Genomic DNA, 26,816 nt, shown 5'->3' on the forward strand with positions numbered 1-26,816 from the left:
TAAGATTCAGCCCCACCTGCTTCCTCCCTCCTCCTTTTCTGTCTAAGAGTCACAGCTCCTCTCTCCAACCCCTTTTCTTCAAGGCTTCTGGTTGGGCTCTGGGGTGGGAGGGCCATCCTTAACAGTGAAGGCTTTTGTGTTTGGGGCTCTTTCAGGGAAACCGAGGCAGGATCGGCGTTGTGATTGCGGCTTACATGCACTACAGCAACATTTCTGCCAGGTAAGAGAAGCTGAGTGTCCTGTTCTCTGAATGTTGACAGCAGGACCCCTTTCCCCACCCACCCAGGGCCTCGCTCTTCCTTGGGATTGGAGGATGAGGACAGAGGAGACGAGAGGTGCTGAGGACAGGGTGAGGAGCCCCCAGAAAGGAGAAAGTCTCTGCCCACAGCTCTGGGGTAGGGGCCCTTGGACAGAGGGCAGCATAGAGCAGAGACCATGCTCCTATCTGGGGCTGCAGTGGTGGGGGGGTCAGTTGTGGGAGGCAGGCCCTGCATGGGCACCCCATCCAGCTGGCTTCTTGGGGCCACTTTCCTTTGCCAAACTGCCTTCTATTTACCCCAAAGAGCAGCGAGGGCATCACAAGGAAATGTTGGAACACATCTGGGTGCAGCTGAGCCATCTAGACGTTTTCTCATCCATGCCCCTGCCTCTGGCCATCAGGGGCTTCTTCCCACTTTGGAGTTTGCAGCAAGAACAGGAAACAGCCAGCGGATGGGTTCCATTCTGATTCGGCTTTGCAGAGAGGCAGAGGAGTTGGTCCATTCATTTTGTCATTTGACAATGGTTATGGAACAGTCACTGTGCAGGCTGTTCTAGGTGCTGAGAATGGAGCAGCGGGCAAAGGTGGGCCACTGCCCTCATGAGTGTTAAATAAGTGAACAAACACATCCCTAAGAGCAGGAGGCAAGTCCTCTGAGAACAGAGACTGAAGCAAGACGGTGGGGAGGGGAGGTCTCTCCAGGAGGTGATATGTGAGCAGAGACTGGAATTAAGTGGCGGGAGGCTGGGAAGGACTGAGTCATATGTGGTCTGGGGGGTGGTGGTGGCAGAGGACCTTCCAGGCAGAGAAGAGAGTGGGGCAAATGCCAGCAATGGGAATGCCAGAGCCTGGCATGTTTGGAGCTGAATGAGTGAGGGGACGAAGACTAGGAAGTGAAGCTGCGAGGTGGCAGAGTCCAGGGGCCATGCAACCCTTGGTGAGGACTTTGGGGTTTATTCTAAGAGGGACATTGGTGGAGAGTCTAGAACGGCAGAGCTGTATGATCTGTCTCTTTATAAAATGACCTCTTCGAGGATGAGTAGAGTGTTCTCTGAAGGGCTTGCCAATAGGATGGTAGCTTTATGACTTTAAGAAACCTGACCCGGCTTAATCTTTCCTTAATGGTGAACATTGCCTGTGCACCTCCTGTGAGCCCACATGTGCCAAGCTCTTTAGAGATGTTATCTCCCTCAATTGCCATAACAACATTCAAAGAAGGCATAGTTTTCACCTCATTTGCCAGGAAAGGAAAATCAGGTTCAGGAGGGTTAAGCAACCTGCCCTAAAGACCAAGGGCTACTAAGTCAGGGGTAGGCTTGAGATGGCCTCCCAGGATGTCTGGTTCTAAGGCCCCCGTGCTGAGTATTGCAGCACACAGGAGGGAGGGATGCTGGAGCAACCCTTTCCTGAAAGCGTCTCAGGACAGAGTGACTAGAGGGCTCTGCAGGTCTGGGAAGCAGGGGTGGGGGGACAGGGGGATCGTGGAAGTTGGCTCCTCTGACCACCTGTCTCTCCGCACAGTGCTGACCAGGCCCTGGACCGGTTTGCAATGAAACGGTTCTACGAGGATAAGATTGTACCCATTGGCCAACCATCCCAGAGGAGGTGGGTCTCCAGGGCTCTTGGCCCAGTACATACATGTGTGTGTGTGTTCACTGTATCTGGGAACCAGCCTCATGAACCCATGGGGACTGAACAGTGTACCTATGTGGTGGTGTGCCAAGCATGCAGGTTCAGGTCCAGCCTGGAGGGGCATGAACTCAGGAAGCTGTGGGCAGCTGTGTGTGCCCACAGCGGGGCACAGCAGTTGGCTCCTGAGGTTGGTGCCAGAGAGCAGGGGGCCCAGCAGTAGGGAGTCGGGGGGTGCGAGAAGACAGCTTGTATGAGAAAGCAGTGCCGTTCTTGGTCCTATGTTTGGATGGGTCTGCAGGAGGCTAAAGTTATTGCTGTCTGCTCTGAAGAGGTGACAGACACTCATTCATGATGAGGGTCCCCTTCTGCTGTGAGAGCTTTAAGATTTTACAAAGGGCTGTCAGCGATGTGGTCCATAACAGCCCATGCAGGAAGCAGGGCAGGGATGGATTTCTTCATTCGTCTGGCAAACTTTTAATAGTCTAGTATGTTCCAAGTGCTGGCAATATCTAGTTGAATAGGATGATCTTTAGCCCTTAGTAAGCTGTTATTCTGCTGAGAACTTTATACAAGTAAATAGACCATCAAGGTCATTTTAGACAGTGATAAATGCTTTGAAGGGGAAAAAGCCAAAATAGAACATGATGAGCTAGAGGGTGGGATAGGGGTGGATGTGAGAGACTGATTCTGATGGACTGACCATTCTGAGAAGATGCCATGTAAGGTGAGGTCTGAGAAGGGAGAAGGAAGCATATGAGTGAAGGTCTGGGGTAAAGGGTCCAGGTAGCAGGTATGAAGGCCACGGTGTTTCATGGACTTTTCCAGCCCCTTGGAGCACTGACCAGGCAAAGCAGGACCCCCTAGCCACAGGTCCTGGAGCTTTCCAACCTCTCCAGGCAGGGGATTCCCAGCTCACACCCCATCGCCTCCATCTTGCCTGGCTAGAAGTGTGCTGGCTCCACTGGGGACTGTGTTTCTGCCATTGTAGCAGGAAGCCCAAGCAGAAGTGAATGAGTCCTTAGGCCACCAGGGCCTTACAAGCAGCACAGGGCAGTGGGAAGCTAGCTTCTGGGTCAGAGATCAGAAAGGGAATATCTTTTTGTGCAGAAAATTCTGACTAGGCTGTCAGACACAGCAGCAGTGGTTCAATGAGAGTCTTCCCAGGGAGGAAGGAACTGCTGTTCAAGATCCTGGCTTGCTACATATGGCTGGTGGCCTTGGTCACGAGTCTGGCCCTTGGCCTTAAAAGATTAGATTCAGATAAGAGGAGCATGATGTTTATGATGGTACAATGTGGTGTGGAGAGTGTGGGCAGGGCAGTCATCTCTGCAGTTAAAAGCCTGGAGGACAGGGATTAGTGTTACTCTCAGGAATAGGATGGTTCAAGGATTTCGCCGTGCTCAGTATGTGCTTACACAGCGTGCCACTGGGGTGTGTGTGTGTCTGTGTTTACATTATCTGCCTTGTATCTGCCTTGCCACTCGTATCTGTAGCTGCATCTGCTCATGGGTAGGTAATTCTGTCTGTGCTCAAATGTGGAAGTGTGACCGTTGGGGAAGTGGTGTTCGTTGCCACTTTCCCGCCTTGTCAGGGTTACTTCCAGGGATTGGATCAGCTGGAGGAGCGGAGCGCAGGGAGAGAGGGAGGGAGGAGCTTTGCCTGCAGCTCCCCCATTCATTGTCACCCCACCCCCGGGTTCATTGTCCGCAGCACACAGACACATCCTGTTGGCACGATCAGAAGATCTGATAGGAACCTGCCATTCCAGGTTTCCGGTTTGAGCAACGGGGCTGGGGGCTGGGTAGGGGCTTGAATAGGAGCTGGTGCTGCCCATCAGATTATCTTGCTAGGGTAGTCCAAGGTGGCCCCACCCCAGCCCAGGGACAGAGGCCCACAGGCCTGGAGGTGGGCCAAGGAGCTGAGAGTCAGGACGAGACCATTGTCAAGGTCATGAGGGTTCTGGTCCCACTCACCTCAAATCAGAATACATTTTGATTGGTCCAGCTGACCCAGAGTGGCATCCTCTGGCCAATCAGGAGAGGAACCACTGACCAAATGGACTGGCCCCTCCTTCTAGTAGACCCGTAGGGGTCAGACTGCCTCCCTGCTCCTCCCACCCGCTCCCCAGAACCTTTGTGCCCTCTTGCTGTGTCTTTGGGAGGCTCATGACTCTTTCTGGATTAGTTTTCCCTTTCTTCTAGGAGTGGGGGTGGCTTTTCCTTCCAGTCTTCTAGCGAGATCCTTGTTAAGGGAATCCGGGAATGTTGACTCTAAAGATAGGACTACTTAGTGGAAGTTAGATATCCTTCAGTATCGAATGAAGTGATACAGAGTAACTTTGTACCCTTTTTGTGTGAGTGCTAAGTCGCTTCAGTTGTGTCCAACTCTTTGCGACCCCGTGGATGTAGCCTGCCAGGCTCCTCTGTCCGTGGGATTCTCCAGGCAAGAAAAAGTGAAGGACTAAAATTATTAAGCTCTTACTATTTGCTATATTGTTATGTGGCTGGTGCGTCTGTATGGACAGAACTGGGGCCTGTGGGTACAAATGTAAACTTGGTTTGGGCTGGGGGTCAGGGTGTCAGAGCTGTTTGATGGTTGATCATCCTGCCTTGTTCTGTAGTGAACAGCTAAATGATGCCTGTCAGGGATGTGTGGCAGGAAATTTGGTCCAGCTGGAGATTCCTGGGCTGAGTGAAGCAGGAAAGAGATGGCCACATTGACCACCAGGGGGTGCTGGAGAACCCCAAGTGAGAGGTTTGGCTGGACTCCACTCTAGGTGTATCAGTACCTGTAGCAGCAAGGGTGGAGACCCCAGGTGTCAGGAGACCTGGGGACTGATGGAGATGGTGGGGAGTCGGCAGGGCCACCTAGGGCAGTGTGCTGGGGAGAAAGAGAACAGGATGGTTGTATTCTAGTACAGGCCTCCCTGGCTGAAGCTGCCCCTCTCCCTGCTCCAGGTACGTGCATTATTTCAGCGGCCTGCTCTCTGGCTCCATCAAAATGAACAACAAGCCCTTGTTTCTGCACCATGTGATCATGCACGGCATCCCCAACTTCGAGTCTAAAGGAGGTAATAACTCTCTGAACCCCTGGCTTCCATTCTCCTCCTATCTTCCGTCTCTTTCTCTGAGGAGGCAGCGTAAGGTGGTAAAAATGCTGGCTAGCTGCCAAGCCTTAGGCCTGGAGTCTCAACTGTGCCACTTCCTGTTTCTTTGAACCCCAGTTGATTCATCTGCAAAGTGGGTTTAATACTGGCAGTGCCTGCTGGCAGGTGACGCTGGATGTGACCACGTTCTTAAACTCAAAATGTCTTTATTATTTTGTTATTATTTTACAAATATTGATTTATTTATTTAATTTTGGCTGCGTTGGGGTTCGTTGCGGAATATGGGGTCTTTCGTTGCAGCACGCAGGCTTCTCTCTAGTTGTGTGCGGGCTTAGTTGCCCCGTGGCAGGTGGGATCTTAGTTCTCCGATCAGGGATCAAACCCGTGTCTCCAACACTTGAAGTCAGATCCTTAACCATTGGACCACCAAGGAAGTCCCTCAAAATGCCTTTAATGAAAAGTTGGCATTTTTTTGCTCTTTCTTTTCCCATTTCTCCTTCCTCTTTTCCTCCTTCCCCTGCTCACGTTTCTCCCGGTTGGTCCTTCCTTCCTGCATCTCTCCTCTCCCCCTTCCTCCTCTCACTATTTCTGCTGTCTCGGCTAACACCACCCCTCCTTTACAGGGTGTCGACCATTTCTCCGGATCTACCAGGCCATGCAACCTGTCTACACATCTGGCATCTAGTAGGTATTCCACAGGAGTGAGAGGCCAGGAATGTTGGAGAACTGAGGCTGAGGACTGGGGACGGATTGGAGGGCCATCTAGAACCCTCTCTAGGAGGAGGGCTGAGGGATGTGTCAGTGAGCTTTCCCGACAGCCCCCTGGTGGAGGGGCAGCTGGAAGAAGGTACACTGCTCAGCCCCCTTAGCAGCCCTCTGTCCCTCTGCCCGCCTCTCTCCCATAGCAACGTCCAAGGAGACAGCCAGACCAGCATCTGCATCACCATTGAGCCTGGGCTGCTCTTGAAGGGAGACATCTTGGTGAGTCACTCCTCCGTCTCAGGCTCTCCCCCGCCCCCCACTGTTTATTTTTTTCTTTCTTTTTTCATCCTGCTCCCCTCCTGTCTCTCTGGATAAGTGTGTCACTCCTGGTGGGCCACCAGCCTTGGGGGTGTTGACTGGCTCTCAGGGGCCCTGCAAGGCCTTCCAGCCTGGAAGGTCCTTGTCCATCCACTTCCTCACAGTGGGATATGCCTTCCCTGGGCTTGCCTCTTGTTCTGGAGCATCTCCAGGGAAATACGGCTCTGTGTGAGCTGTTACCTCTGGGCTTCCTGCTGGTGACCAGGACTGCCTCAATTCCAGCTTCACTCCTTCTACTTGCAGTTTAAATCCACTTCTACTTTCTCCATTTTGACTGTTGTGTAGGAACTTCTTTTTTAAAAAAATTTATTTTTAATTGATTGATGATTGCTTTACAATATTGATTTGATTTCTGCTGTACATCAACATGAATTAGCCCTAAGTGTACATATTTCCCCCTCCCCTGAACCTTTCTCCCACCTCCCACCTGTTCCCACACCTCCAGAGCCCCAGTTTGAGTTCCCTGAGTCATACAGCAAATTTCCATCAGCTATCTGTTTTACATTCAGGAACTTTTCAGAAGGGTAGTTTTGTCCCCACAGGGCAGGACTGGCCTCCAACCTCTGCTGTTCTGGAAGTTTCCCCAGAGAGCTCTGAGATCCTGTTGGGGATGGGTGACCACTCCCTCAGTGGGTTTGGGGCCCAGAAATGGAGCTGATAAGGAGGTGCCCTGGAACTAACTTCCTACCTCTGGGCCCCTGATGGGCTCTGCCGTCTCTCCCACCAGCTGAAGTGCTACCACAAGAAGTTCCGGAGCCCAGCTCGAGATGTCATCTTCCGCGTGCAGTTCCACACCTGTGCCATCCATGACCTGGGCGTTGTCTTTGGGAAGGAGGACCTTGATGATGCCTTCAAAGGTAGGCTTGTTGAGTAGACAGGCAGACGTAGCAAGGATTAGTTACACCACTGGACAGAAGGACCTAATGGTGGGGCTGCGGCAGCAGTGAAAGGTGACCGTTTTCCCAGAGGAAGGGGGGTGATCAGGGAGCCATCTCTCTTTGGTTCTTTCCTCTATCCATTAGGTTTTATCTGCATCACATTCAGGTCTGGGACATGTCTACATCCATTCACCCATCTATTCATCTATCTATACACCCACCAGCATCACCTGAGTGTCCGTATGTGCCAGGCGTGTGCTAGACCCTGGCGATACAAATGGAAAGAAGTCAGGCCCTATCCTCAGGCAGCTCACAGCCTTATGGGAGGAAGAGACACACAGACGTGATACTGTGAAGTGATGCCTGCAGTGATGGAGATGTGCATGGGCGTGACAGGTGGTCCAGTGAGGGGACGCCACCCCTGCTGTAACTTCCCTTCTGACAAGCAGTGGGTGTGATCTGTGTCCAGACTGAGTTCAGGCGGAGATCAGAGCATGGTGCTGGAGCTCTGAGGAGGGGAGGCCTGAGCCCCCAGTGTGGTCTGGCTCATGCAGGGAGAACGATATTTCTATGAAGAGGTTTCCCTGTACTAGAGCCAGGAGGGCAAACACAGAAGATGCTGTTATATTTGCAGAAGAGAATGTAAATGTTGTCAGTCCTAACAAGGAAGGCAAAGGAATAACTGATAAGATAAAAGGGTTGTGGAGAGGTGGGGGAAGGGAGGGGCAAAAATTTTCTCCTGTAGGGAGGGAGTCAGGACACAATAAAAAATGGACAGATCAAGAAATAGAGGCTCAACTGCAATATTTAAAGTTTCAGAGGTAATCAGAAGGGTGATTAATAATCATGACAAGATTTAAGAAGGGAGGTGGGAATACTATAAGCGGTCCAAATTATTTATCTTCATAGTGTTGCATCAATGAAGATTATTTAAAACTGATTTAAAATAGTGGCATGAAAACTGTGGTTATTGTATAGAGTCTTAGAGGTAGCTGCTAGTAGAACAGAAAATAGAAATGGTAAGAAGTGGTTACCTTAGGTAGGTAGGACTGGACTAAGGTGGGCAGGAGACTTGGCATCATCCTACATATTACTCATTATATCGTCAACCATGTATATGTATGTTGGGCGTCCCTGGTGGCTTAGTGCCAAAGAATCCGCCTGCCTGCAGGAGAGGCAGGTTCGTTCCCTGAGTCAGGGAGATCCTCTGGAGAAGGAAATGACAACCTATCCCAGTATTCTCGCCTGGAAAATCCCGTGGACAGAGGAGTCTGAAGGGCTACAGTCCATGGGGTCGCAAAAGACTCAGACATGACTTAGTGACTAAATAGCAACAATAAATACGTATATCACTTTAATCCTTTCTAGAAGAAAACTTTCTGTGGCGTCCTTTTTCGGGAATTGGTTGCCCATTTTTGTTTTCCTTCTCCTTTTTCAGACGATCGATTTCCAGAATACGGCAAAGTTGAATTTGTATTTTCTTATGGACCAGAGAAAATTCAAGGTAAAAGCTGAGTGAGAACCCATTGATTCACTCCCTTCCCTCCATCCGGCCCTGCTCCACCTTAGCTCACCTCCACTATTTCCCCACTGGTCTGCTCTACAAATATCAAGTCACCTGTGGTTGAGAGGCAGACCCGCAGTAGAGGATCTGGGTATCATAGTGGACCCCCAGCTAAACATGAACCAGTGACTTAATCTCTGGATAATAAAAATACAAAAGTAGACAGGCGCTGGGTTGGATAAACTATTTTGGCCCTATTAAGTCATCTTCCTATTCTATTCAGAGACTGAGCGCCGTGGTGGATGGAGTGAGTGGCCAGGGGACACTCATAGGTGCTGGATGGACGATAAGTATTTATGAGAACTGAGGTGGTTCAACCTGAAGATGAGAAGGGCAATTTAATAATAGCTGTTAAGCCTTTAGACTGGTTATATGTGGAGACCAGTTGTTCGCCATCTTATTTGGGAACCAAATAGGAAGAGATGAAGTCAGGTTACAGACAGAGGGACTCTGGGTAGGTTAAAGAAAGGGCTACTGGGTCAGAAGGGTAACTCACCCCAGAAGGCCTGACTTGTAGCTTTTCTGTCCACATCCTGGGCTTTCTCAGAAAGTGTAGGCAAGATTCTGCCTCTCTCCTCAGATTTCTGCCTGGAGGAGAGAGCCTCTTAAGTGGAGGGGCAGGGGGATGGCTGGGATGACCTGTGTCCTCTCAGTGTCAAGGTTGTGACTTGCCTGCTGTCCCTGGCCTCATGCAGCCCACTGCAAGTCTCTCCCACCCTCCCCTCTGACTCCAGGGCCAGCCTCTCTGGACTCTTGGCACTGTCACAGCGTCCCCTGGGGCACAGAAGAGAAAGAGGCAGCCACCCAGCCAGAGATCTCCCCCCCAGCTCTGCTCCGGGGGGTCTTTGTTGCTCAGTGCTGCTGTCCTGATTTACCCTTATGACCTCGTGTGAGCTTTTTCAAGAATGTAAGAAACCAGACTCCTGGGTTCTCCATCCAACTTAAGCCCCTGGTTCCACCCTGCATGGTCAAGAAAATGAGAAATCCCTTAGGGAGCATCCTTGGGGAGCTTGTTGGCTTCCTCTGTTTCTCCAGCTGCTGATCTGTTTTCTTTTTTTTCCCCTTTCTCTTTGCTGTCCTCTTCACCTTTCCCATTTTCTAAGGCATGGAACACCTGGAGAATGGGCCAAGTGTGTCCGTGGACTATAACACCTCTGACCCCCTCATCCGCTGGGATTCTTATGACAACTTCAATGGGCATCGAGATGATGGCATGGAGGGTAGGTGGGACCAGTGACTTCTAATCCCTCTGCAATTGCATAGCCCTGCTCAGGTGGCCTTGGGTCTCTTGGTTTGCTAGGACACCATACTGGGTTCAGAGGATCGGGGGGACAGAGGAGAGGTCCAAGACATTTCTGAGAGCTCACGATTCAGTGGGGGAAGATAAAACTAAACATGAATGTGTTAAGCTATGAGGGCAGAGCCAAAGAATGCAGCAAACCAGCCATAGAAGTGTGTATTCTTGGTGCCAAATGAGTCTCATAGGCAGCAAATGCTCTGAGATAGGCAGGGGAGGGATTCTTGAGATCTGGAGTGGTCTGGGAGGCCTCCTTGGAGGAAGTAGCCTTGCATGAAGCTTGAGATACCCTGCTGTGCTGCAAACACTGCATTTGTTAGACTTCTTTTAACCCTGTTGTTGGATTTCTCCAGGCTCGCTGCCTGAGTTCTCTGGGGTCAGAGCGCTAGGAATGTAGACACAGTATTCAGGGCCCACAAGCTTTCATCAACAGCCAACGAAAATGTTTGCGAGCAGGAAACAAACCGCTAGGCTCCAAAATTTGAAAAGAAAGCAGCAGAATTGAAATTAATACATGTTTAATTTAGAGCAAACCCTAGCATTATGTCAAATGGTTATTCACAATTCATATCAGCTCTTGAGAGTTATGTATGAGTTCTGTTGATTTATGTGGCTCATTTGAATATGTGGGGCCTCTGAAGTGAGCTTGTCTGGAGCTCAGGAACTCTTGAGACGCTCTGTCTGGGGTTTGGTCACAGGCTTATTTCCCCATCCCCCATCAGTTTTCAGATGGGGTAACTGAGGCCCCCTTTGATTTATACCCATGACCAGCCTGTGTTCATTCAAGGACACAAGCATCCAGCCTCTGTGCTTCTGCACCCGGCTGAAGCTCGTCCTGGGAAGGGGACCCTGGGCCACGTGGCAGAGCTGGGTTAGGTAACCCAGGGGCCCTCACCCTGCCTCCATCTCCAAGGTTTTGGATTTGTTGACTCCACCCTGAAAGTCTTTTTGGCGTTTTTCTGCATAAAGTGTCTCTCTCTGACCTTGGACACTCCAGAATAAGTGATGGAGTTCAGAGGGAGTGGGATGAAGGTGCTGGTGGGGCTAGAGTTCTGGGTTGATGAGAGAAGTTCACGTGCAGTGTTGCAATGGTCTGAGTTTGTCTTTGTACCTCCTTAGTTCTTGCTCTTCTTTCTCCTGCCCCCAGAGGCCCAGACACTAAGCCCTGCCCACTATGCTGAGGCCGCCCCCAAGGTACTCCTCCCTCCAATCTCATCCCCTTGAACCCAGTAGCTGGGAGGAGGAAGAGGATGCAATGAATCAGTCCTGAGGTACCGGTGGCTGCCAGCCTAATTGTTCATCGTCCTGGGGATGTTTGCATTTTTAACAAGAACACTTGGCAGTCTGAAGGAATTTTCAATGTCTCTCCATCTCTCCCTGGTGTGGATTCAATGCGATGATAAATGTAAAAACATTTAGTAAACTATAAAGTGCCAGGCAAACAGAAGGTAACATAATTAAGGGGAAAGGAGGGGCTATGGGAAGGATGGGACTTGGGTCAGAGTCAGCCTGAGGGAAGGAAGTGGGCGGAAGGAGCCAGAGGCTGGTACCAGAGGTGAGGAAGAGGGAGGAAGAAGGGGGCGAGGGAGGCCCTGGGCTCCTCTCCCAGCCCCTTACCCGCCCTCCTTTCTCCTCTGATCTGCTCCCCCAGGCAGGGGGATGGAACCAGTGGGACCTTCAGGCCAGTTAAAGGTCAGCTTGTCCTGTAGGGACAGAGGGGCTCCTGTCTGGAGGCTGAGATGCTGGCCTTATGCCCGAGGGTGGGAAGGGAAGGCAAAGGGAGTGGCTCTCAGCCCAGCCGTCCTCCTCCCTGGCCTGCTGGCCTAGGCCGGGGGCTGGGTGGCTGAGGGGGTCGCCTCACGTGGTCTGGGCACACCCCACGTTATCCCAGTCCCACTGTGTGCTCTCCGCTGTTGCCGGGCTACATGCCCCACAGGGACAGGATAGCCGGCCGGGTGGCCTTGTGGTGGGAGCAGTAATTGTTACTTCCATCCTGCTTTTCCTGGCTGGAGCATTTCTGGAAGGCTCTAGATTCTGGGGCCTAGTTGTTCAATTGCTGAGTCGTGTCCGACTCTTTGCAACCCCACGGACTGTAGCACGCCAGGCTTCCCTGTTCTTCACCATGTCCCGGAGCTTGCTCAGACTCATGTCCACTGGACATGAGTGGATGCACGCCATCCAGCTTGCATTTCCTTCTGGCTAGTTCTCTGGTCTGGGAGGGAAGCAGGAGTCCTGTGTCTGTTTTCCTGGTTCTGGGCCTGGTTTCTGCACATGCTAGCTAGGATAAGGGCACCTAACCCCCAAGACTCTGGGGGCGCTCAAGAGATGGTTCATGCTGGAGCCTGGGAGGGGCTTGGCCATTCGCTGGAGCTGGGGCTTGGCCTCGTGGGGCGCGATGTACCAAAGATGTCTCTGCCTGCTCCCCAGGGATCCGCTGGGCCAGGAGAGGCAGGCCGACCCCGAGGTGCTGGAGTACAGGGCTCAAGCATGCGTGTCCACCCTGCAGGTGTCCCCTCCGCGGCTCTGTGACCTTGGTCAAATGATTTCGCATCTTGTGTTCCTCGTATCCTCATCTACAAACTTGGGATGGTGGCAGTACCCACGTCCCTGGGCTATTGTAGCAGTTTTCAGTGGTTAAGAGTGGAGCCAAACTGTCTGGGTTCAAATTCTCTGCCAAGGTGTCGTCCTCTGGGGCCCTCAGTTTACTCTGTTGTAAAACAGGGGTTTTGTTGACAGTTTATTTTGAGTACCTTTCGGGGAGCAGGAACTGTAGCAAGGCTGCCTGCTGTGTTTCCTTGTGAGTTTCTGCCATGTCAGTAGTGACCGTGACCTCGGGGGTCTACCCACAGGGCTAAGGGAGGAGGCCCCTTGGCCTTGGGAATCAGCTCTGGCTTTGCCACATGCCGGTCATGATGCCCAGCGCTTGATAGCCCCCGTCTCATCTGATGCCCGCAGCCACCTTGTGAGGTGGGCACTCTTCTTCTGCCTGGGTGGGGAACTACATGCAGAGGGGTTAAGCGACCTGCCCAGGTTGCCTCACTAGTGCAGAGCTCATCCGCCATGGAACCCAGTGCTGACCGCGGCTGGCCATCGTCTGCAGCGCTTGTCCTGGGTGTCTGGTCTGTGGCGGCACCTGGGTCCTGCTGAGCCTGGCTGAGTGTTCTACTTGCTGTGCCCCCTACAGTCACCACCAGACAGTCCAGGTCATGCCTGCCCTGCCTCTCAGGACAGGGGGGCTACATGCAGGGCCTGTGGCAGGTACTTAGCTGGGCTTTGGGGTCGTGAATAGCTGAGGCACCTCCCTGAGGTCCCCCTGTCTCCCTTATGGGAGAGGCTGCTCACTCAGGACAGCCTCTGCTGAAGGACTGGCCTCTCAAAATACAGAGAGGGTGATGTATGCAAGGTAGGGTGATGACATTTCTGGAGGCTGTCTGCCTTTCCTATGTCAGGCCCACTGGGGGTGGGTATAGGAGGGGCCGGCCAGTCCCTCTGGAGTCCAATGGGTGACTCAGAGTGGTGGGCGAGGGCACCGAGCCCAGGTCTTGGCGACAAAGATTATCTCTGGCCTGGGCCCCGCCTCGGCATTCCCTGCAGTGAGAGGCGGTCAGCGCTGGGGCCAGAGCTCCCGCTCCTCCAGGAGCCCTCCCGGTGACCCCGACTTAGCCTTGCCTGTGAGCCTGTTCTGTGTTTAACCCCTCCCTCGCTGCCTGCATGGGCATCCCCTGGACCCTTGAGCAGTTTTCCAGTTCAGAACGTGTGACCCCGGGGCACTCAGTGTGCTTGGCCCTTCCCTCAGGGAGTCCTCCGTCAATCTCAGCAGCAGAATGAAGGAAGAAATCGTGTGAGGACTTCTGGTCCCTGCAGGATGGTTCCCCCAGATCAGGCTCTGGAGAGGAAGGGATCTGCCCAAGGGGAAGGCATCCCCACGTGTGGAACTCTCTTAGGACCTCAGCTCACTCTGTGGCCACCGCGTTGCATGATGACCACACCGCACATGGGGAGGGCAGCGATCTCGGCCAGGGTACGAAGATCAGAGATGGGGTTGGCATGTGGATCCAGGGATCGGCTCCAAATCCCTCTCTCCTTCTGGAGCTCAGCTTCTTCCCCTCCTCACACCCCTCACTCTTCACCTTAGATGACAGGTGCCCCGCAGGGCAGCCCATTTCCCTGGAGGACTGGGCCAGGAAGTGGCAGCAGGAATCAAGGGAGAGTGCGCCTCTGCCTGGGGGACCGCGGCTGTGGTCACTGTGCTGCCTGGGGCCATTTTTGCTCCTCTGCTCTTGAGCCAGAAGTGGGGTTGAGGGGTGCTAATGATGAAAGGTGAAGAATCCAATGAAGAACTTTCTGGGAAGAGAAGGTTCCAGGCCTTGGGATGGGTGGCTGAGGGGAAGAGGGGGTGCCTGTCATCTCAGGGACTCCTTCCTTTGGGAGCAGAGCCCTCTGGTGGACCCGAGGGCCTGATGTCCTAGTCTGTGCTGGAGGCCGCAACAAAGTACCACAACTGTTTACCTCAAACAACAGACATTCATTTTCTCCCAGTTCTGGCGCCAGAAGTCTGAGATCAAGGTGCGGGCAGGGCTGGCTTCTCCTGAGGTCCCCCTTGGCTTGTCGACGGCCGACCCCTCGCTTGTGTCTTCACGTGGTCCTCCCTCCGTGCGGGTCTGAGTCCTCACCTCCTCTTAAGGACATCGCTTGTGTGGGGTTGGGGCCCACCCTTATGACCTCATTTAACTCAATCACCCCCTCTAAGGACTCTGTCTCCAATTACAGTCATATTCTGAGGTCCTGCGGGTTCAGACTTTAGCACAGTGATTTAGTGGAGGGTGGGGGAAGACACAGTTCAGTCCATCACACCTGGGAAGGGGTTTGCTGGGCTTCCTTTAGTTGGATGCCTAGGATCTTGGTCCCGAGTGAGGAGCAAGTGAAGGTCCGGGGTGGTGGAGGCAAGGAGAGCAGTCTGGTCTCCCATGAGCCACCTCCTGTCTTTTTCCAGTTTGGTCTGGAGCCTGCCAGTTCAGCACTCCAGCTGACACCACGTTTCACAGCCTCCAGCAGCCCCATTAGCTCTTTGGCCTGAGTGCTAAAACCCCGTGCCCAGATCTCAGCTCGCCGTGGGTGGGAGCGGGGCTGTGTTTTTTGCCTATGGTGCACAGAGCTGTCTCCAGACTCCTCCAGAGTGTTCCAGGGCAGGCCTTCCTGGAAGCAAGTGCCAGGCCAGAGGGGTGTGGGCTGCCTCCCACTGCCGAGAAACTCGCAGGTGGACGAGGCTTGCCTTGCCTCCTTGCCCACCCAGTCCTTCCCTCCCTTCCCCCACCTCCTTGGACACTTCACTGATTCGAGTTTCTCAAGACTTAAAAGAGGATTGGGGAGGAGGACTGGGGCTGGTAAGGCAGCAGGTCACTCAGAGCCCAAAGGAAGAATGAAGGGAGAAAAGACAAGACTGCTGTCCTGGCTGAAGATGGCCAGGGCACTGCTCACCACCCCTCTTCTGGGTTTTTCTTCCTGCAGGATGTCCGGCGGCCCCTCTTGTTTCTGCGGGCAGCCCCACCAGAGCCAGGGGCTGGTGACAGGGGGCTGGCTTTTTCATCCAAGTCTCTTATGCTCAGGCTCCCTGAGGGGCAGAGGCCCCTTCCTTGGGGGAGAGCTTCCGGCTCCCTGGGACCCGCATCTCCTCTGCACAGTCTTTTGTCTAAGCTGGAGAAGAGCCTCTCCAGTGGCAGCCAGGAGTCCCTGGTCTGTGGTGACTTCTCATCAGCTGGGCTTGTCCGAGGATTCCGATTTGTTTTTGAGAGAAAGGAAAGAGGAAGGGAGAGACACACACAAACAAGGAGAGAGTGAAAAGGAGAAGGAAGCAAGTGAGAAACATGGAGGGGCAGACAGACCCAGACAGATGTCGGCCTGGGAGGCAGGAGGCTTGAGTGTCTTTGGTAACTCCTTTTCTTTAGACCTTTATTATTTCCTGTAAAATGAGGATGGTGGGGTAGCTAGCAATTCTTTCCATTTCTTTGAGCTCATTGTTCCTTTTTGTGACTTGTGAGGAGCTAAGACAGATGTGCAGAGGTTCCCTTCCTTGAACGTGTATTGAGAAGCAGCATTGCTCAGTGGCTGTGTCAGTCAGGAGAGGCTTGGTTATGCTGCATAACAAACAGCCCCCAATTCTCAGTGGCTTAATCAACAGAAGTGTATTACTTGCTCATGATGCCAGTCCAGTGGGATTGGCAGGGTTCTCTGTTCTTCTTAATTCCTCCAGGCTGGTAGTGGCTTCATGTCACAGGCGTGTCCACTTCGGCTGCTAAAGTAGGCGGAGGACACTGGGACTTGCATGCTACTTCGGTCTGGACAAGACACGCTTTCCTTCTGCTCACATTACATTGGCCAAAACAAGTCCCAGATCGATGCCTAACTTCAAAGGGGGTAGGGAATCTGTGTGTGGAAGAGGACAGAAATATCGTTGAACAGACTGTTGTTGACTCTCGGGATTAAGACTGTGAGATTGAGAATCAGGAGATCTGGTTCCAAGCTCTGTTTATAATTGTATTCTTCCGTCAAGCCACTTTGCCTCTCTGATGTCTTATCTGTAAAATCAGTACAATAACAGTGCTTTCCTCCTAGGATTATCGTTAAGACTCAGTAAGCTAAGGCGTGCGGAAATGTGAGAAGTAGAGTGCCTGGTGTATACTATGCTGGCAATAATCGTGTCTGTTATTATTGTTATTGAAGTACTGGGGGAAAGAAGATAGAGGTGTGATTTTGATTGGATACAAGCTCTTTCTTCTTACGAAAAAACATTCCCCTGGTCCCTCTGCTCTCTGGGAACCATCTGTAGCTGGTTCTGTTCTGGGAGCCTCACTCTTGGAAGTCAGGAGACTTGCCTCTGATACCAACTTGCTGGGTTACCTCGGAAAAGTTACTTTCCCTCTCTGGCTCTCAGTTTTCCTTAGCAGTGAATCAGGCAGGTGGATTCCTAAGGGGATTTCCCCAGCGATGACAGTGATGATGACAAAGACAATGACGAGATGACAGCTGGCCTTGTGTGCCAACCCTGTGCCTGGCAACATTGCCTACAAATTGTCCTCAAACGCCTACAGGGGCTACTGTGTGCAACCATTAGGCAGAAAAGCGGCACTTGTAGGGTGTGGTTTTAAAGCTCGCTCTGCCCCCAGATGGCATCAGGGAGAGTGCCATGTGCCTTTTCTGGTCACACTGGGGTGATAACGAGCCTCTGGGCAGTGATCAATATGCCCAGTGCCAATCACCCGGAGTTAGTTCTTCCCGCTTGTCCACCCTTACTGGGCACCAGGTGTGGATGTGAGGGGTGGGGGTGTTGCGGTAGGTTTTTCTCTATTTTCTTGACTGATGAGAAGAGAGGAAGGAGGGAAGGGATGGGAGCCTTCTTGCCTGCCTGCACCACTGTGAGGTTGCTCTGTGCGGGGGCACAGGTCCGGGTGATATGATGCCTGAGCTCTTTGCCAGAGCAAGATTCTGGAGGCATCGAGTGCTGTTTCCTCCTGCAGCACTTTTGTGGGCATTTTGGAGGACCTCACCCCCCGACCTTGAACTCCCGAAGAGTCTCTCCTCGTGTTTTCCTTCGGGTGGGTGACTGCAGCTCCACCAGAGGCTCGGGACCCTTCCTCGGCCCTAGCATCCCTTGCTCCCTCCACCTTCTTCTGCGGAGGCGGTTCAGCCCTCCAGGGGGCCCTCTCGGACAGGATCTGAGGCAGCCCGGGGGCTGGCTCTCTCCCCTGGGTCTGTGGGAGACTTGGGCGCTCTTGGGCTCAGCAAAGCCAGGGACTGAGGTGACCAGCGCATCCCCTGTCTGTTCCCCGGCCGGCTTCTCACTGTGTGGACTTCCGGGTCTGTGCCAGGCCCGTTTCTCACGTTTTCCTGCTCCAGCCAACTCACACTGAGCTGAGCAGACTCCCTGAGGTGAGGGGAAATCCCTGGCAGGTGGCATTTGCAGCAGAACAGCTCTTCTCTCCGAGATGCCTGTTAGAACCCCCCACTTCCTTATCTTTTCATTCGCTTGACGTGGATGTGTGTGTGTTGGGGGGGTGGGGTGGGGAGAGGGGTACTTTAGAGCCACAAACAGTTTTCAGCCATCTCTGTCTTTAAAAAATTTTAAACGGCTAATATATATTCCCAATATAATATAATCAAATATAATGAAATGACATTACATTGATGTAATTTAATAACATCCTCTATTTAAAGAATACTGTTCAGTGGGTTTTAGTATATCTACGCTTGTACAGCCATCACCATAATCTGGTTTCAGGACATTATCACCCACCTGGAAGAGATTTCACTCATCAATAGTCACTCCCCACATCTTTCCCCACCCCTGCCCTAATCTGCTTTCTATCTCTATAGATTTATCTGTTCTGCTTGTTTCATGTAACAGGAATTAGACAGTGCGTGGTCTTTTGTGGCCTTCTTTCACTGAGCGTGGCGTTTTCAGAGTTCATCCGTTTCGTAGCACGTGCTGGCTCGTTTTGACTTGCTTGGGAGTACTCCATCGTATGGCCATACCACATTTTGTTTATACGCACATCAGTGGATGAATATTTGCATGTTTCCACTTTTTGGCTATTATATAGAATGCTGCTGTGGGGATTCGTGTGTAATTTTTGCATGTCCTTATGTTTCCATTTCTCTTGGGTAGATAGCTATGCATGGGATTGTTGTGTCAGATAGTAACTCAATGTTTCATTGTTTGAGGAACTGTCGGACTGTCTTCCAAAGTGGCTGCACCATCTTACATTCCTGCCAGCCAGTGTACGAGGACTATAATTTCTGTACATCCTCACCAACACTTGTAATTTTCTGTCTTTGGAACTCTAGCCATCCTGCTGGGTGTAAAGTGGTGTTTTATTGTGGTTTTGATTTGCATTTTCCTAGTAATGAGTGATGTTGAACATCTTTGTTAATTGGCCTTCTTCTTTAAAGGAACATCTGTTTACATCTTTTATACATTTTAAAACTCTGATTCTGTGTCTTTTTGTTATTATTATAAGTTTTTTTAATATCCTGAGAATATGTCCCTTATTAGATATATGATTTGTGAAAATTTTCCCCTATTCTGTGGGCTGGCTTTTTACTTTCTTGATGTCTTGATGTCAGTCATCCCTTTTTACAAGCCCTGCCTTACTTTTGGAATGTGTTATTCATTTTCCTGGGGCCTTTGTCATAACTGGGACCCAAATACTTCCATATGAACACCTGCTTATGAGTGTTCCCATTTTACAGGAGAGGAAACTGAGGCAGTCACAGAGAGGTTAGGGACCTTGTTCAGACAAGGTAGATGTTGAAGACAGGATTCTGGGGTGGATGGGGGTCTGGAGCCGATGAGGGATACTGCTTCCTGTGATCTTAATCTGAGAGATTATACATCTGTAGCCTGAAATGCTTTAGGCTGCTTCGTCTAATCTCTTTCCAGCCCTGGAACTGGTGCCTGTACTGGTCTGGATCACCTGCCCCATCACACAGAGAGGGAGGCTGGGTTTCAGGTCCTTGGATGGTGGGGCAACATCAAAGCCGTGAGTCCTGCCTCCTGGCTGCCTCAGCCACCTACATGGCCCATGGCCCTGTATCTTCCAGGGCGAGGCAGGGCGGGGGTGGGTGGGTAGCAGAACGTGGCCCCTTTGGGTATGGAATGAGGCAGTTAATGGGGACAACAGCCCCCATGCCCTCTTGGAAGAACACTCGAGCACTATGGTGAATGTTTGCCCTTGACATACTTTCACAGGGTGTGACATTCTTGCCTTCTGAACTCTGGGGTAAGTTGTGGAAGAACCAGTGAAAGAGGGAAGGACAAGATTGCAGGTAGTCCCAAATAATTCAGGAAAAGGGTCCAAGGGTCCCTGAGTGGTACGTCTGCCCTTTATCTCTGAGCAGGGGGTTTTAAGGGGTGATTTTCTAAGCACAGGTGCTGAGAGCCTGATTTTATGTTTTTCTTGTGCAGAGCTGGCTTGTGGGATCTCAGTTCCCCGACCAGAGTTGAACCCTGGCCACGGCAGTGAAAGTGCAGAGTCCTAGCCACCAGACCACCAGGGAACTGGCCTCAGAGCCTGACTTTTGTTGGGAAGTTCTTACCTGACTGCTGGAGGGGACAGCCCTTCTGGTCTGGCCAGGGTCAGGAGTGGGGGAAAGGGCAGGGAGAGAGAAATTCACAGCTGTTACGGGAAGCTTCAGCTTCTGTCTCTGTTCTATCACAGGGCTTAGACTGCAGCAGGAGGGATCTGAGTTAGCCACCTGGGAGAACTTCCGGACTGTGAGAGCTGTGGCAGGGAGGTCGGGTCCTTGTCCTCCTGGGCTGTTTGGGCAGAGATGTCGAGAAACAAGGGACATGGGCCTCAGTGTGGGGTGGTCGCCATAGAGACAATGACAGAGGTAGGGGTGGGATGACTTCTTGAGGAGGATCTGGGTCCCTTCTACTCCCCCAAGAGAGAGTTCCCTCCTCACCTGCTGGAATGATTAGAGTGCCGAGAATTTAGATGTAGGGGCGGCCTGACCTTGTGGGTAAAGAAGACTACTCCACCGCCCCAGCACCTGCCAGCCACCTGCTCGGCTTTGCCCTGGTCGGGTGGGGCGGGGCCTTGCGCAGATGCCCTCGGACCCTGAGCTGGCCCTGCTCTGCGAGGCAGCTGGCAGGCTTGGAGAACAGTGTCTGTCCACGGAACATTCAGTAAACCAATACCCTCCTGACTGAATGTGCCTTTGGTCTTCGGTAATCTCTGCCATCGGGTGGAGGTTGGAAAACCGGAGCCACACTCGGAGCAGACGCAGAGCTCTTGGCCAGTGGCCTGAGCGGCACGTCTGCCTTCTTGCTGTGCTCAAATATCAAGCTCCAGCCCCGGGAACAGGGGAACGTGCAGTCTTCCCCCACCCCCAACCACTCTCTCTGTTTCCTCTCCTGCCAGACCTGCAGACAGGTGCAAGTTAGCTGGACTCGGCGAGACCCCAAGATATAACCACGTCCAAGAAAGGAAATTCAAGCTTCCATTGATCAAATGCTTTTGGTACCCAACGAAAGCTGCTTTTCAGCCATCATTCCCTTGCTCCCCCGCCTCCTTCTGCTTTCCTTTGCTTCCTTCTCTCTCTCCTTTCTTTCCCAAATACTTAGAGAGCACCTACTAGATGGTGAGCCCTGGGCTAGCCCGGGTGCCGTAGAAAGTCCTTTCTCGGAGTTGCCTGCAGACAAGGGAGGGGAGGGGGTGCGGCCAGATCAGACAGGTGTGCCATTCTCCTTGAGCCACAGTCAAATGGAGAAGATCTTGGCTAAAAGCCAGGCTTCTCAGGAGAGAAGTTTCTGGGGATGGTGGTGATCAGAGGTGGATGGCTTTGCAGAAGGACTATCTGTCTTGGGCCTGAGAGCATAAATAGCATTGAAAACAGAATTGTTTTTCAAATCAGAAGTGGCCTAACAACATTGCTTAAAGGCTAGAAAGTAGAGGGAAAGAAAGCAATCAAATTGCTCTGGCCTCCTTGTCATGCTGCCTGGTCCCATGGTGGGCTGGGTATTAGGAGATCAATGGGATGCAGGGGCTGGTGAAGGTGGGAATGTTGGAGAAGGTGGAGGGAGGGTGAGTGGAGCACTGAGGAACCATGTGCATGGAATGCAGGAGGGGAGAACAAACCAGGAGATTAAGAGGAAAGAGCACACAAAATCCCACAGTGGATGGGTCCTTGGGGCCTGGATCTGTTGTTCAGGCTGAGTGACATGGCTGAGTGATGGGCACTAGGAGAGAACAGAGCTGGTGACAGTTGTCTCTCTGGATTGTTCCTTGTTGTACCTATTCAGGCCCTGGGTGCTTCTCCCTGCCCTTGGAGGCTGTGCCTGGCTTCTTTCTCCTCGTCCAGGCCAGTTGGCCTGCGGCTGGCTCGGAGGTGCTATCTGAGGCTGATTCGCTTCTGGGCAGAGTTTAACTTCTTCGTTAGTGGTGCTGGTCTTTGGGCCTATCTCTCCATCAGCCTGTGAGGTTCAGCACCCTCCCTGGAGCTTTTGTGTGTCTTGCTCACCTCTCCTGCCTGCTAGCTGGCGTGCTTCTCTGCAGGCAACAGAGCCCATCCCTTTGGCCCACCCTCCCAGGCCCTGCTTCCTGTCCAATGGACAGTTCTGAGGCCATTTGTGGGAAGAGGTTTCAGTGGATCTGGGATCCATAGGGTGATCTGCCCTTTCTTCTTTCATGATTCCCCTTCCTCTACTTCCCCAGCTGCTCATGGGTGATTCATCCCCTGTACATCTCTTTCTTCTCTTCGCTCCTCCCCCTGTCAAGTTCAGTTCAGTTCAGTTCAGTTGCTCAGTCATGTCCGACTCTTTGTGACCCCGTGAACTGCAGCACGCCAGGTCTCCCTGTCCATCACCAACTCCCGGAGTCTACCCAAACCCATGTCCATCGAGTTGGTGATGCCATCCAACCATCTCATCCTCTGTCATTCCCTTCTCCTCCTGCCCTCAATCTTTCCCAGCATCAGGGTCTTTTCCAATGAGTCAGCTCTTCGCCTCAGGTGGCCAAAGTAGACCTTCTAAGATCCTGGCAAAGTTGCTGAGCTCACAAACCTTCCATAATAGGCAGCCTCCATCGAGGTGAAGGACAGTGTCTTAGAGTGGTCTGAGAAGGGGCAAAATCCACACCCTTGGGAGGCAGTGGAGGAACCATAGTGGTTGACAGTGTGGGCTTGGGACTCGAAGCTGCTGGGGTCAAGCCCTGGCTCTGTCTCTTACCCTCTGTTGACCTTGGGCAAATCATTTAGCCTTTCTGAGCCTCAGTGTTCTACCTTGTGAAATGGGGACAGGATCTACTTCTCTTGTAGGCTCTGAGAGTTAACTGAGATAATGGGTGGGTGCTCAATCCTGAGCCTGTTCAGAAGTCATCAGTTAATGTTAGTTGTCACTGCTACCAGCACGTGGTCTTGGGTGGTACCGTACACAGTGCTTCTCTGAGTTCACTGATCCTGGAACAGCTGTAAAGATGCTTCTTTCTCTTTCATTCGAGAAAAGATATCAGGATGCAAGAGAGTGAGAATGACGTGATTATAGGCGTAACCTTGAATCCACTGTATTGAAGAAGAAGAAATAAAGAAAAAAACAAATCATTTGTTCTTTGGCACAAAGAACTGTCCACGGTAAAATTCATTTATTCAACCAACAAATATTTGTGAAGTGCCTACTGTGTGTCACTGTTGTAGATGCTGAGGATACGATAGTGAACACAATAAAGAGCCTTGCCCTTGTCATGACTGTATTGTAGTGGGAGAAGACAAAGAATAATTTTTTTAAGATATAAATATATTTGATGCTTGGATAACACAGATCTGAACTGTGCAGGTCCCTTATACACAACTTTTTCTCCACAAATATGATACCTGTATTTTCATTTTATGGATTTTTTTTTGGCCACTCTTGGTGGCATGTGGAATCTTAGTTCCCTGATGAGGGGTTGAGCCTGTGTCCCCTCCAGTGGCAGCTTGGACCACCAGGGAAGTCCCCCATTTTATGGATCTCTGTGGCAAAAAGTTTGTGTTCAGTTAGAGATTACAGTATGTGGGATCAAAAGAACTAGTCCTGATTCTACCCACACTGTTTCAACTTCTTGCCCTTTGGTGAGTCATTTATCAATTCCTTTGTTTTGAGGGCAGAAAAAGCAATATGTGGATTTTTGACTGTGGGATGTGGATGTTGCGTGGGTCAGTGCCCTTAACCCTTGCATTGTGCAAGGGTCAACTGTAAGTAAGAGAGCATATTAGAAGGTGATAAACACTCTGCGAAAAAACAGAGCAGAGTAAGGGTGATTGGGAGCTGTTGTTGATTGGGTATTGAAATGTTTTAAAATTTGAAAAATTCTAAAAGCTTATAAGCCTAGGCTTCACTGAGGAGGGGACATATGAACAAAGAATTGAAGGAGGTAAGAGTCACCCAAGCAAATATCTGAGGAATAGCATTCCAGGCAGGGGTGAGGCGGGAAGCAGGTGCAAAGGTCCTGAGGCAGAAGCCCACCCGAGATGTTTGAGAAGCAGCACAGGGGCCCGTGTGACTGCAGTGAAGATTGTGATAGGAGTTGAGGTCAGGGGTAACCGGGACCAGATCATCAGGGTCTGGTAGACACTGTAAAGGTTTGGCTTGTGCCTGAGCTGTTTCATCTAATGGCGCATCGTGGAGATCTTTTCATAAGAGTACACAAAGAGCCTTCTCATTGTTTTCAGCTACATAATATTCCACTGTGCATGGGTACTGCGTTTGATTTAACTAGTATTTTAGTTAGTTAGTTAGTTCGTCAAGTTGCTCAGTCGTGTCCGACTCTTTGTGACCCGGTGGACTGCAGCCCACCAGGCTCCTCCGTCCATGGGATTCTCCAGGCAAGAATACTGGAATGGGTTGCCATTTCCTTCTCTAGTATTTTATTTAACTATAAATAGCATGGACAGTTAGGTTGTTAACAATTTTTTACTGTTTTGAAAAATGCTGCAGTGAGTAACCGTTTTATTTGTGCATAACACCATTTCATTTGTGCAAATCTGTCTGTAGGACACATTTCTAGAAGTGGAATTGTTTGGATAAATGTGTGCATGTATAATTTTGATAGTGTCAAACTGGCTTCCATAAGGGTTGTATTAGTTGCCGCTCCCAGTGAGCAATTTGATTAGGGACTAGGAGGAAAATTTCTCTCCCTTCTGCATACCTCCTCCACATGTGAGCTTCTATTTTGTGTGTGCTGTGGCCTGTGACTCTTTGTGACCCCATGAACTGCAGCTAACCAGGCTTCTCTATGCATGGAATTTTCCAGGCAAGAATACTGTAGTGGGTTCTCATTTCCTTCTCCAGGGGATCTTCCTGACCCAGGGACTGAACCCCTGTCTCCTGTGTCTCCTACATTGCAGGCACATTCTTTACCACCGAGCCACCAACGTAGCCACAGGGGGTGGCTTCTGTTAGATGCCTGTTATTTTCTTTACTCCTCATGACCCTCCTGTGAGCTGAGTATTCTTGTTCCCCTTTCACAGATGAGCAAACAGGAAAGAAAGGTCAAGTAATTTCCCAGTGCTTACACAGCCAGAAAGACGTAGAACTGGGGTTCTGATGCCTGCCATTCCTCACCATGGCTTCATGAGGATGAGTCTGAGCCACCCTGCCTCTTGTTCCTCTGCTCCCCTGCCCTGTGCATGTGGGCATGTGGGCCCAGCACTCCTGCACCTACATCCTGGAGAGCCTTGCAGGCCAGCGGCAGGGTGGGAAGAGGCCAGCCCTAGGGACCTGTGGTCACACTGGCTGAGGTGGCCTCCCCTTCTGTCCCTCCCAACATCAGCCCCAGTGGTGGTGAGACCTGGGAGGCTGCGATCTAGCTAATTCTGCTCTGGGTGGGGAGCTCCCCGCCGTCGTCTGCTGGGTCAGCTTGTTCCAGGGATTGGGTTTCGGCATTTCACTGATGAAAATAAATCAGCCTCTTTATTGCTGTGCGTGGCCCTTGGAACCTCTGCAGCCTGGCATGTATTTCCAGACTTCCTGTAAGTCACTGTTTCTGTCCTAGCCCCCAGGGGCTCTGTGTCTGCTGCAGAAATAGCCTTGGACGAGCTTGGAGCCTGGAGCCACCCAGGCAAGACCACACAGGAGAGGAGCATCGGGTTTACAGAGTCCAAGGGCTCTGGGACACAGACAGTGCCAGGCTGAGCATCTTCTCAGTGTTGGATCCTTGAGCATCTAGAATTGGCCAGGATTTCAGGGACCATTAGCTGCTTGCACTCTTCTATTGCACGGAGTAGGAAACTGAGGCCCATCCTCGATCACTCCTTGGTACTCTAGCCCTTTCACTCCTACTCTACTACTGTTACTGCCAGACAACGCTCTGTCCAGGCCTATGTATCATGCAGTGACCAGTTTGGATTTGGGGGGCTGAGTTGGAGAGAGTATGTTTTAGCTACAGCTGGCAGGATAGGAGCCTGACGTCTAGGAAAGCTGTCTTGCTTTTGAGGGACATGAGCATGGGGAACTGGGAGCAGGAATGGATTTTCTTGAGGTTGAGGAGAATCTTCCGCCTGCATACCTGTCCCGATAGGGTGAGCGACCATCGTGCATGGACAGGAAAGAGCAGGCAGCTTCTAGAGGGTTCTGACAAAGCCCCAGCAGGGGCTCTGCGTGCAAAGGGGACCTGAGAATCTTGACAGGCTCCCCTTTCACCCGCCCCTCCGTTTTTTCTGTTCAAATATTATTTGGCCCCCAAGACCCTCCTGCAGGGACATGGGGGCATCCTGCCCCAGATGGCAGGCCCACTGGACTGTCCTCCTACCCTTCAGGGCCAGGGCCTGGTCTAGCCCCAGCCGGGTTGTGCAGGTTGCCAGCAGGGCCCCTTGGTTCTGGGAAGCAGCACAGAGCAGTCGGTGGATGGGGGCCAGGAGCTACTGGTGGCCTTTCTCATCCTTTCTCCTCCTGGACTGCGTCTTCACATCCTTACAGCTAGTCGATGCTGGTGCTCGTTGGAGACTTTTGCCTGGTGTTGCTTTGATTACTTAAAAAACTGTTAGCAGCAAAGTGCTCTTTGATGTTTGCTCTTCTCCTTCTCCAGGGGCAGTGAGATCAGATTTTGTTATGAAAGTGCAAAGCTTCTCAGATCCTTCCTTCTGCCTTTCTGCCTCCCTGTCCCCCTCTGTCTGTGTACTGCTTGACAACCTTGGAGAATCAGGCAGGTGCTCTTTACAAGAATGAAAGATTCCTGGGGTGGGGCCCTGGCTCCTGTCCAGGCCTGTGCCCTGTGGTGCTGTCTCTGCTGTGGGTCAGGAAGGTCACTCCCAGCTTGTTCCTCTTCACCAGGGCCTTCCTGCTTCTGACCCACACCTGCTCATGTGTGTGAGCTATGACATGAGTACTGGGAGACCCCCACGGAGACGCCTACTGAGCCTCCTTATACTCGTGAGTGCAGAGGGACCCATTTGGAAAAGGAAGCAGAAACTCCACCCAGACCCCCATCCATCCCCATTTCCACATCCTCTCAAAAATAGAACCACAGAGA

The 26,816-nt window shown here is 51.7% G+C and overlaps 1 protein-coding gene across 10 annotated transcripts in view; it reads left to right on the top strand.

The window, feature by feature from the left end:
• Positions 1 to 26,816, top strand: part of TNS1 (tensin 1) — a 211,314-nt gene that overhangs the window by 118,191 nt on the left and 66,307 nt on the right. For all 10 annotated transcript variants that reach the window (XM_018059646.1, XM_018059634.1, XM_018059639.1 and 7 more), the window contains 8 exons: positions 156 to 220; positions 1,781 to 1,864; positions 4,849 to 4,961; positions 5,621 to 5,681; positions 5,903 to 5,978; positions 6,805 to 6,934; positions 8,394 to 8,459; positions 9,623 to 9,739. In XM_018059646.1, the coding sequence (XP_017915135.1) occupies positions 156 to 220; positions 1,781 to 1,864; positions 4,849 to 4,961; positions 5,621 to 5,681; positions 5,903 to 5,978; positions 6,805 to 6,934; positions 8,394 to 8,459; positions 9,623 to 9,739 (712 nt within the window). The remainder of the gene's footprint in view (positions 1 to 155; positions 221 to 1,780; positions 1,865 to 4,848; positions 4,962 to 5,620; positions 5,682 to 5,902; positions 5,979 to 6,804; positions 6,935 to 8,393; positions 8,460 to 9,622; positions 9,740 to 26,816) is intronic.

This window comes from Capra hircus, chromosome 2, assembly GCF_001704415.2.
Source record: "Capra hircus breed San Clemente chromosome 2, ASM170441v1, whole genome shotgun sequence".
In the NCBI taxonomy this organism is placed as follows: Eukaryota; Metazoa; Chordata; class Mammalia; order Artiodactyla; family Bovidae; genus Capra; species Capra hircus.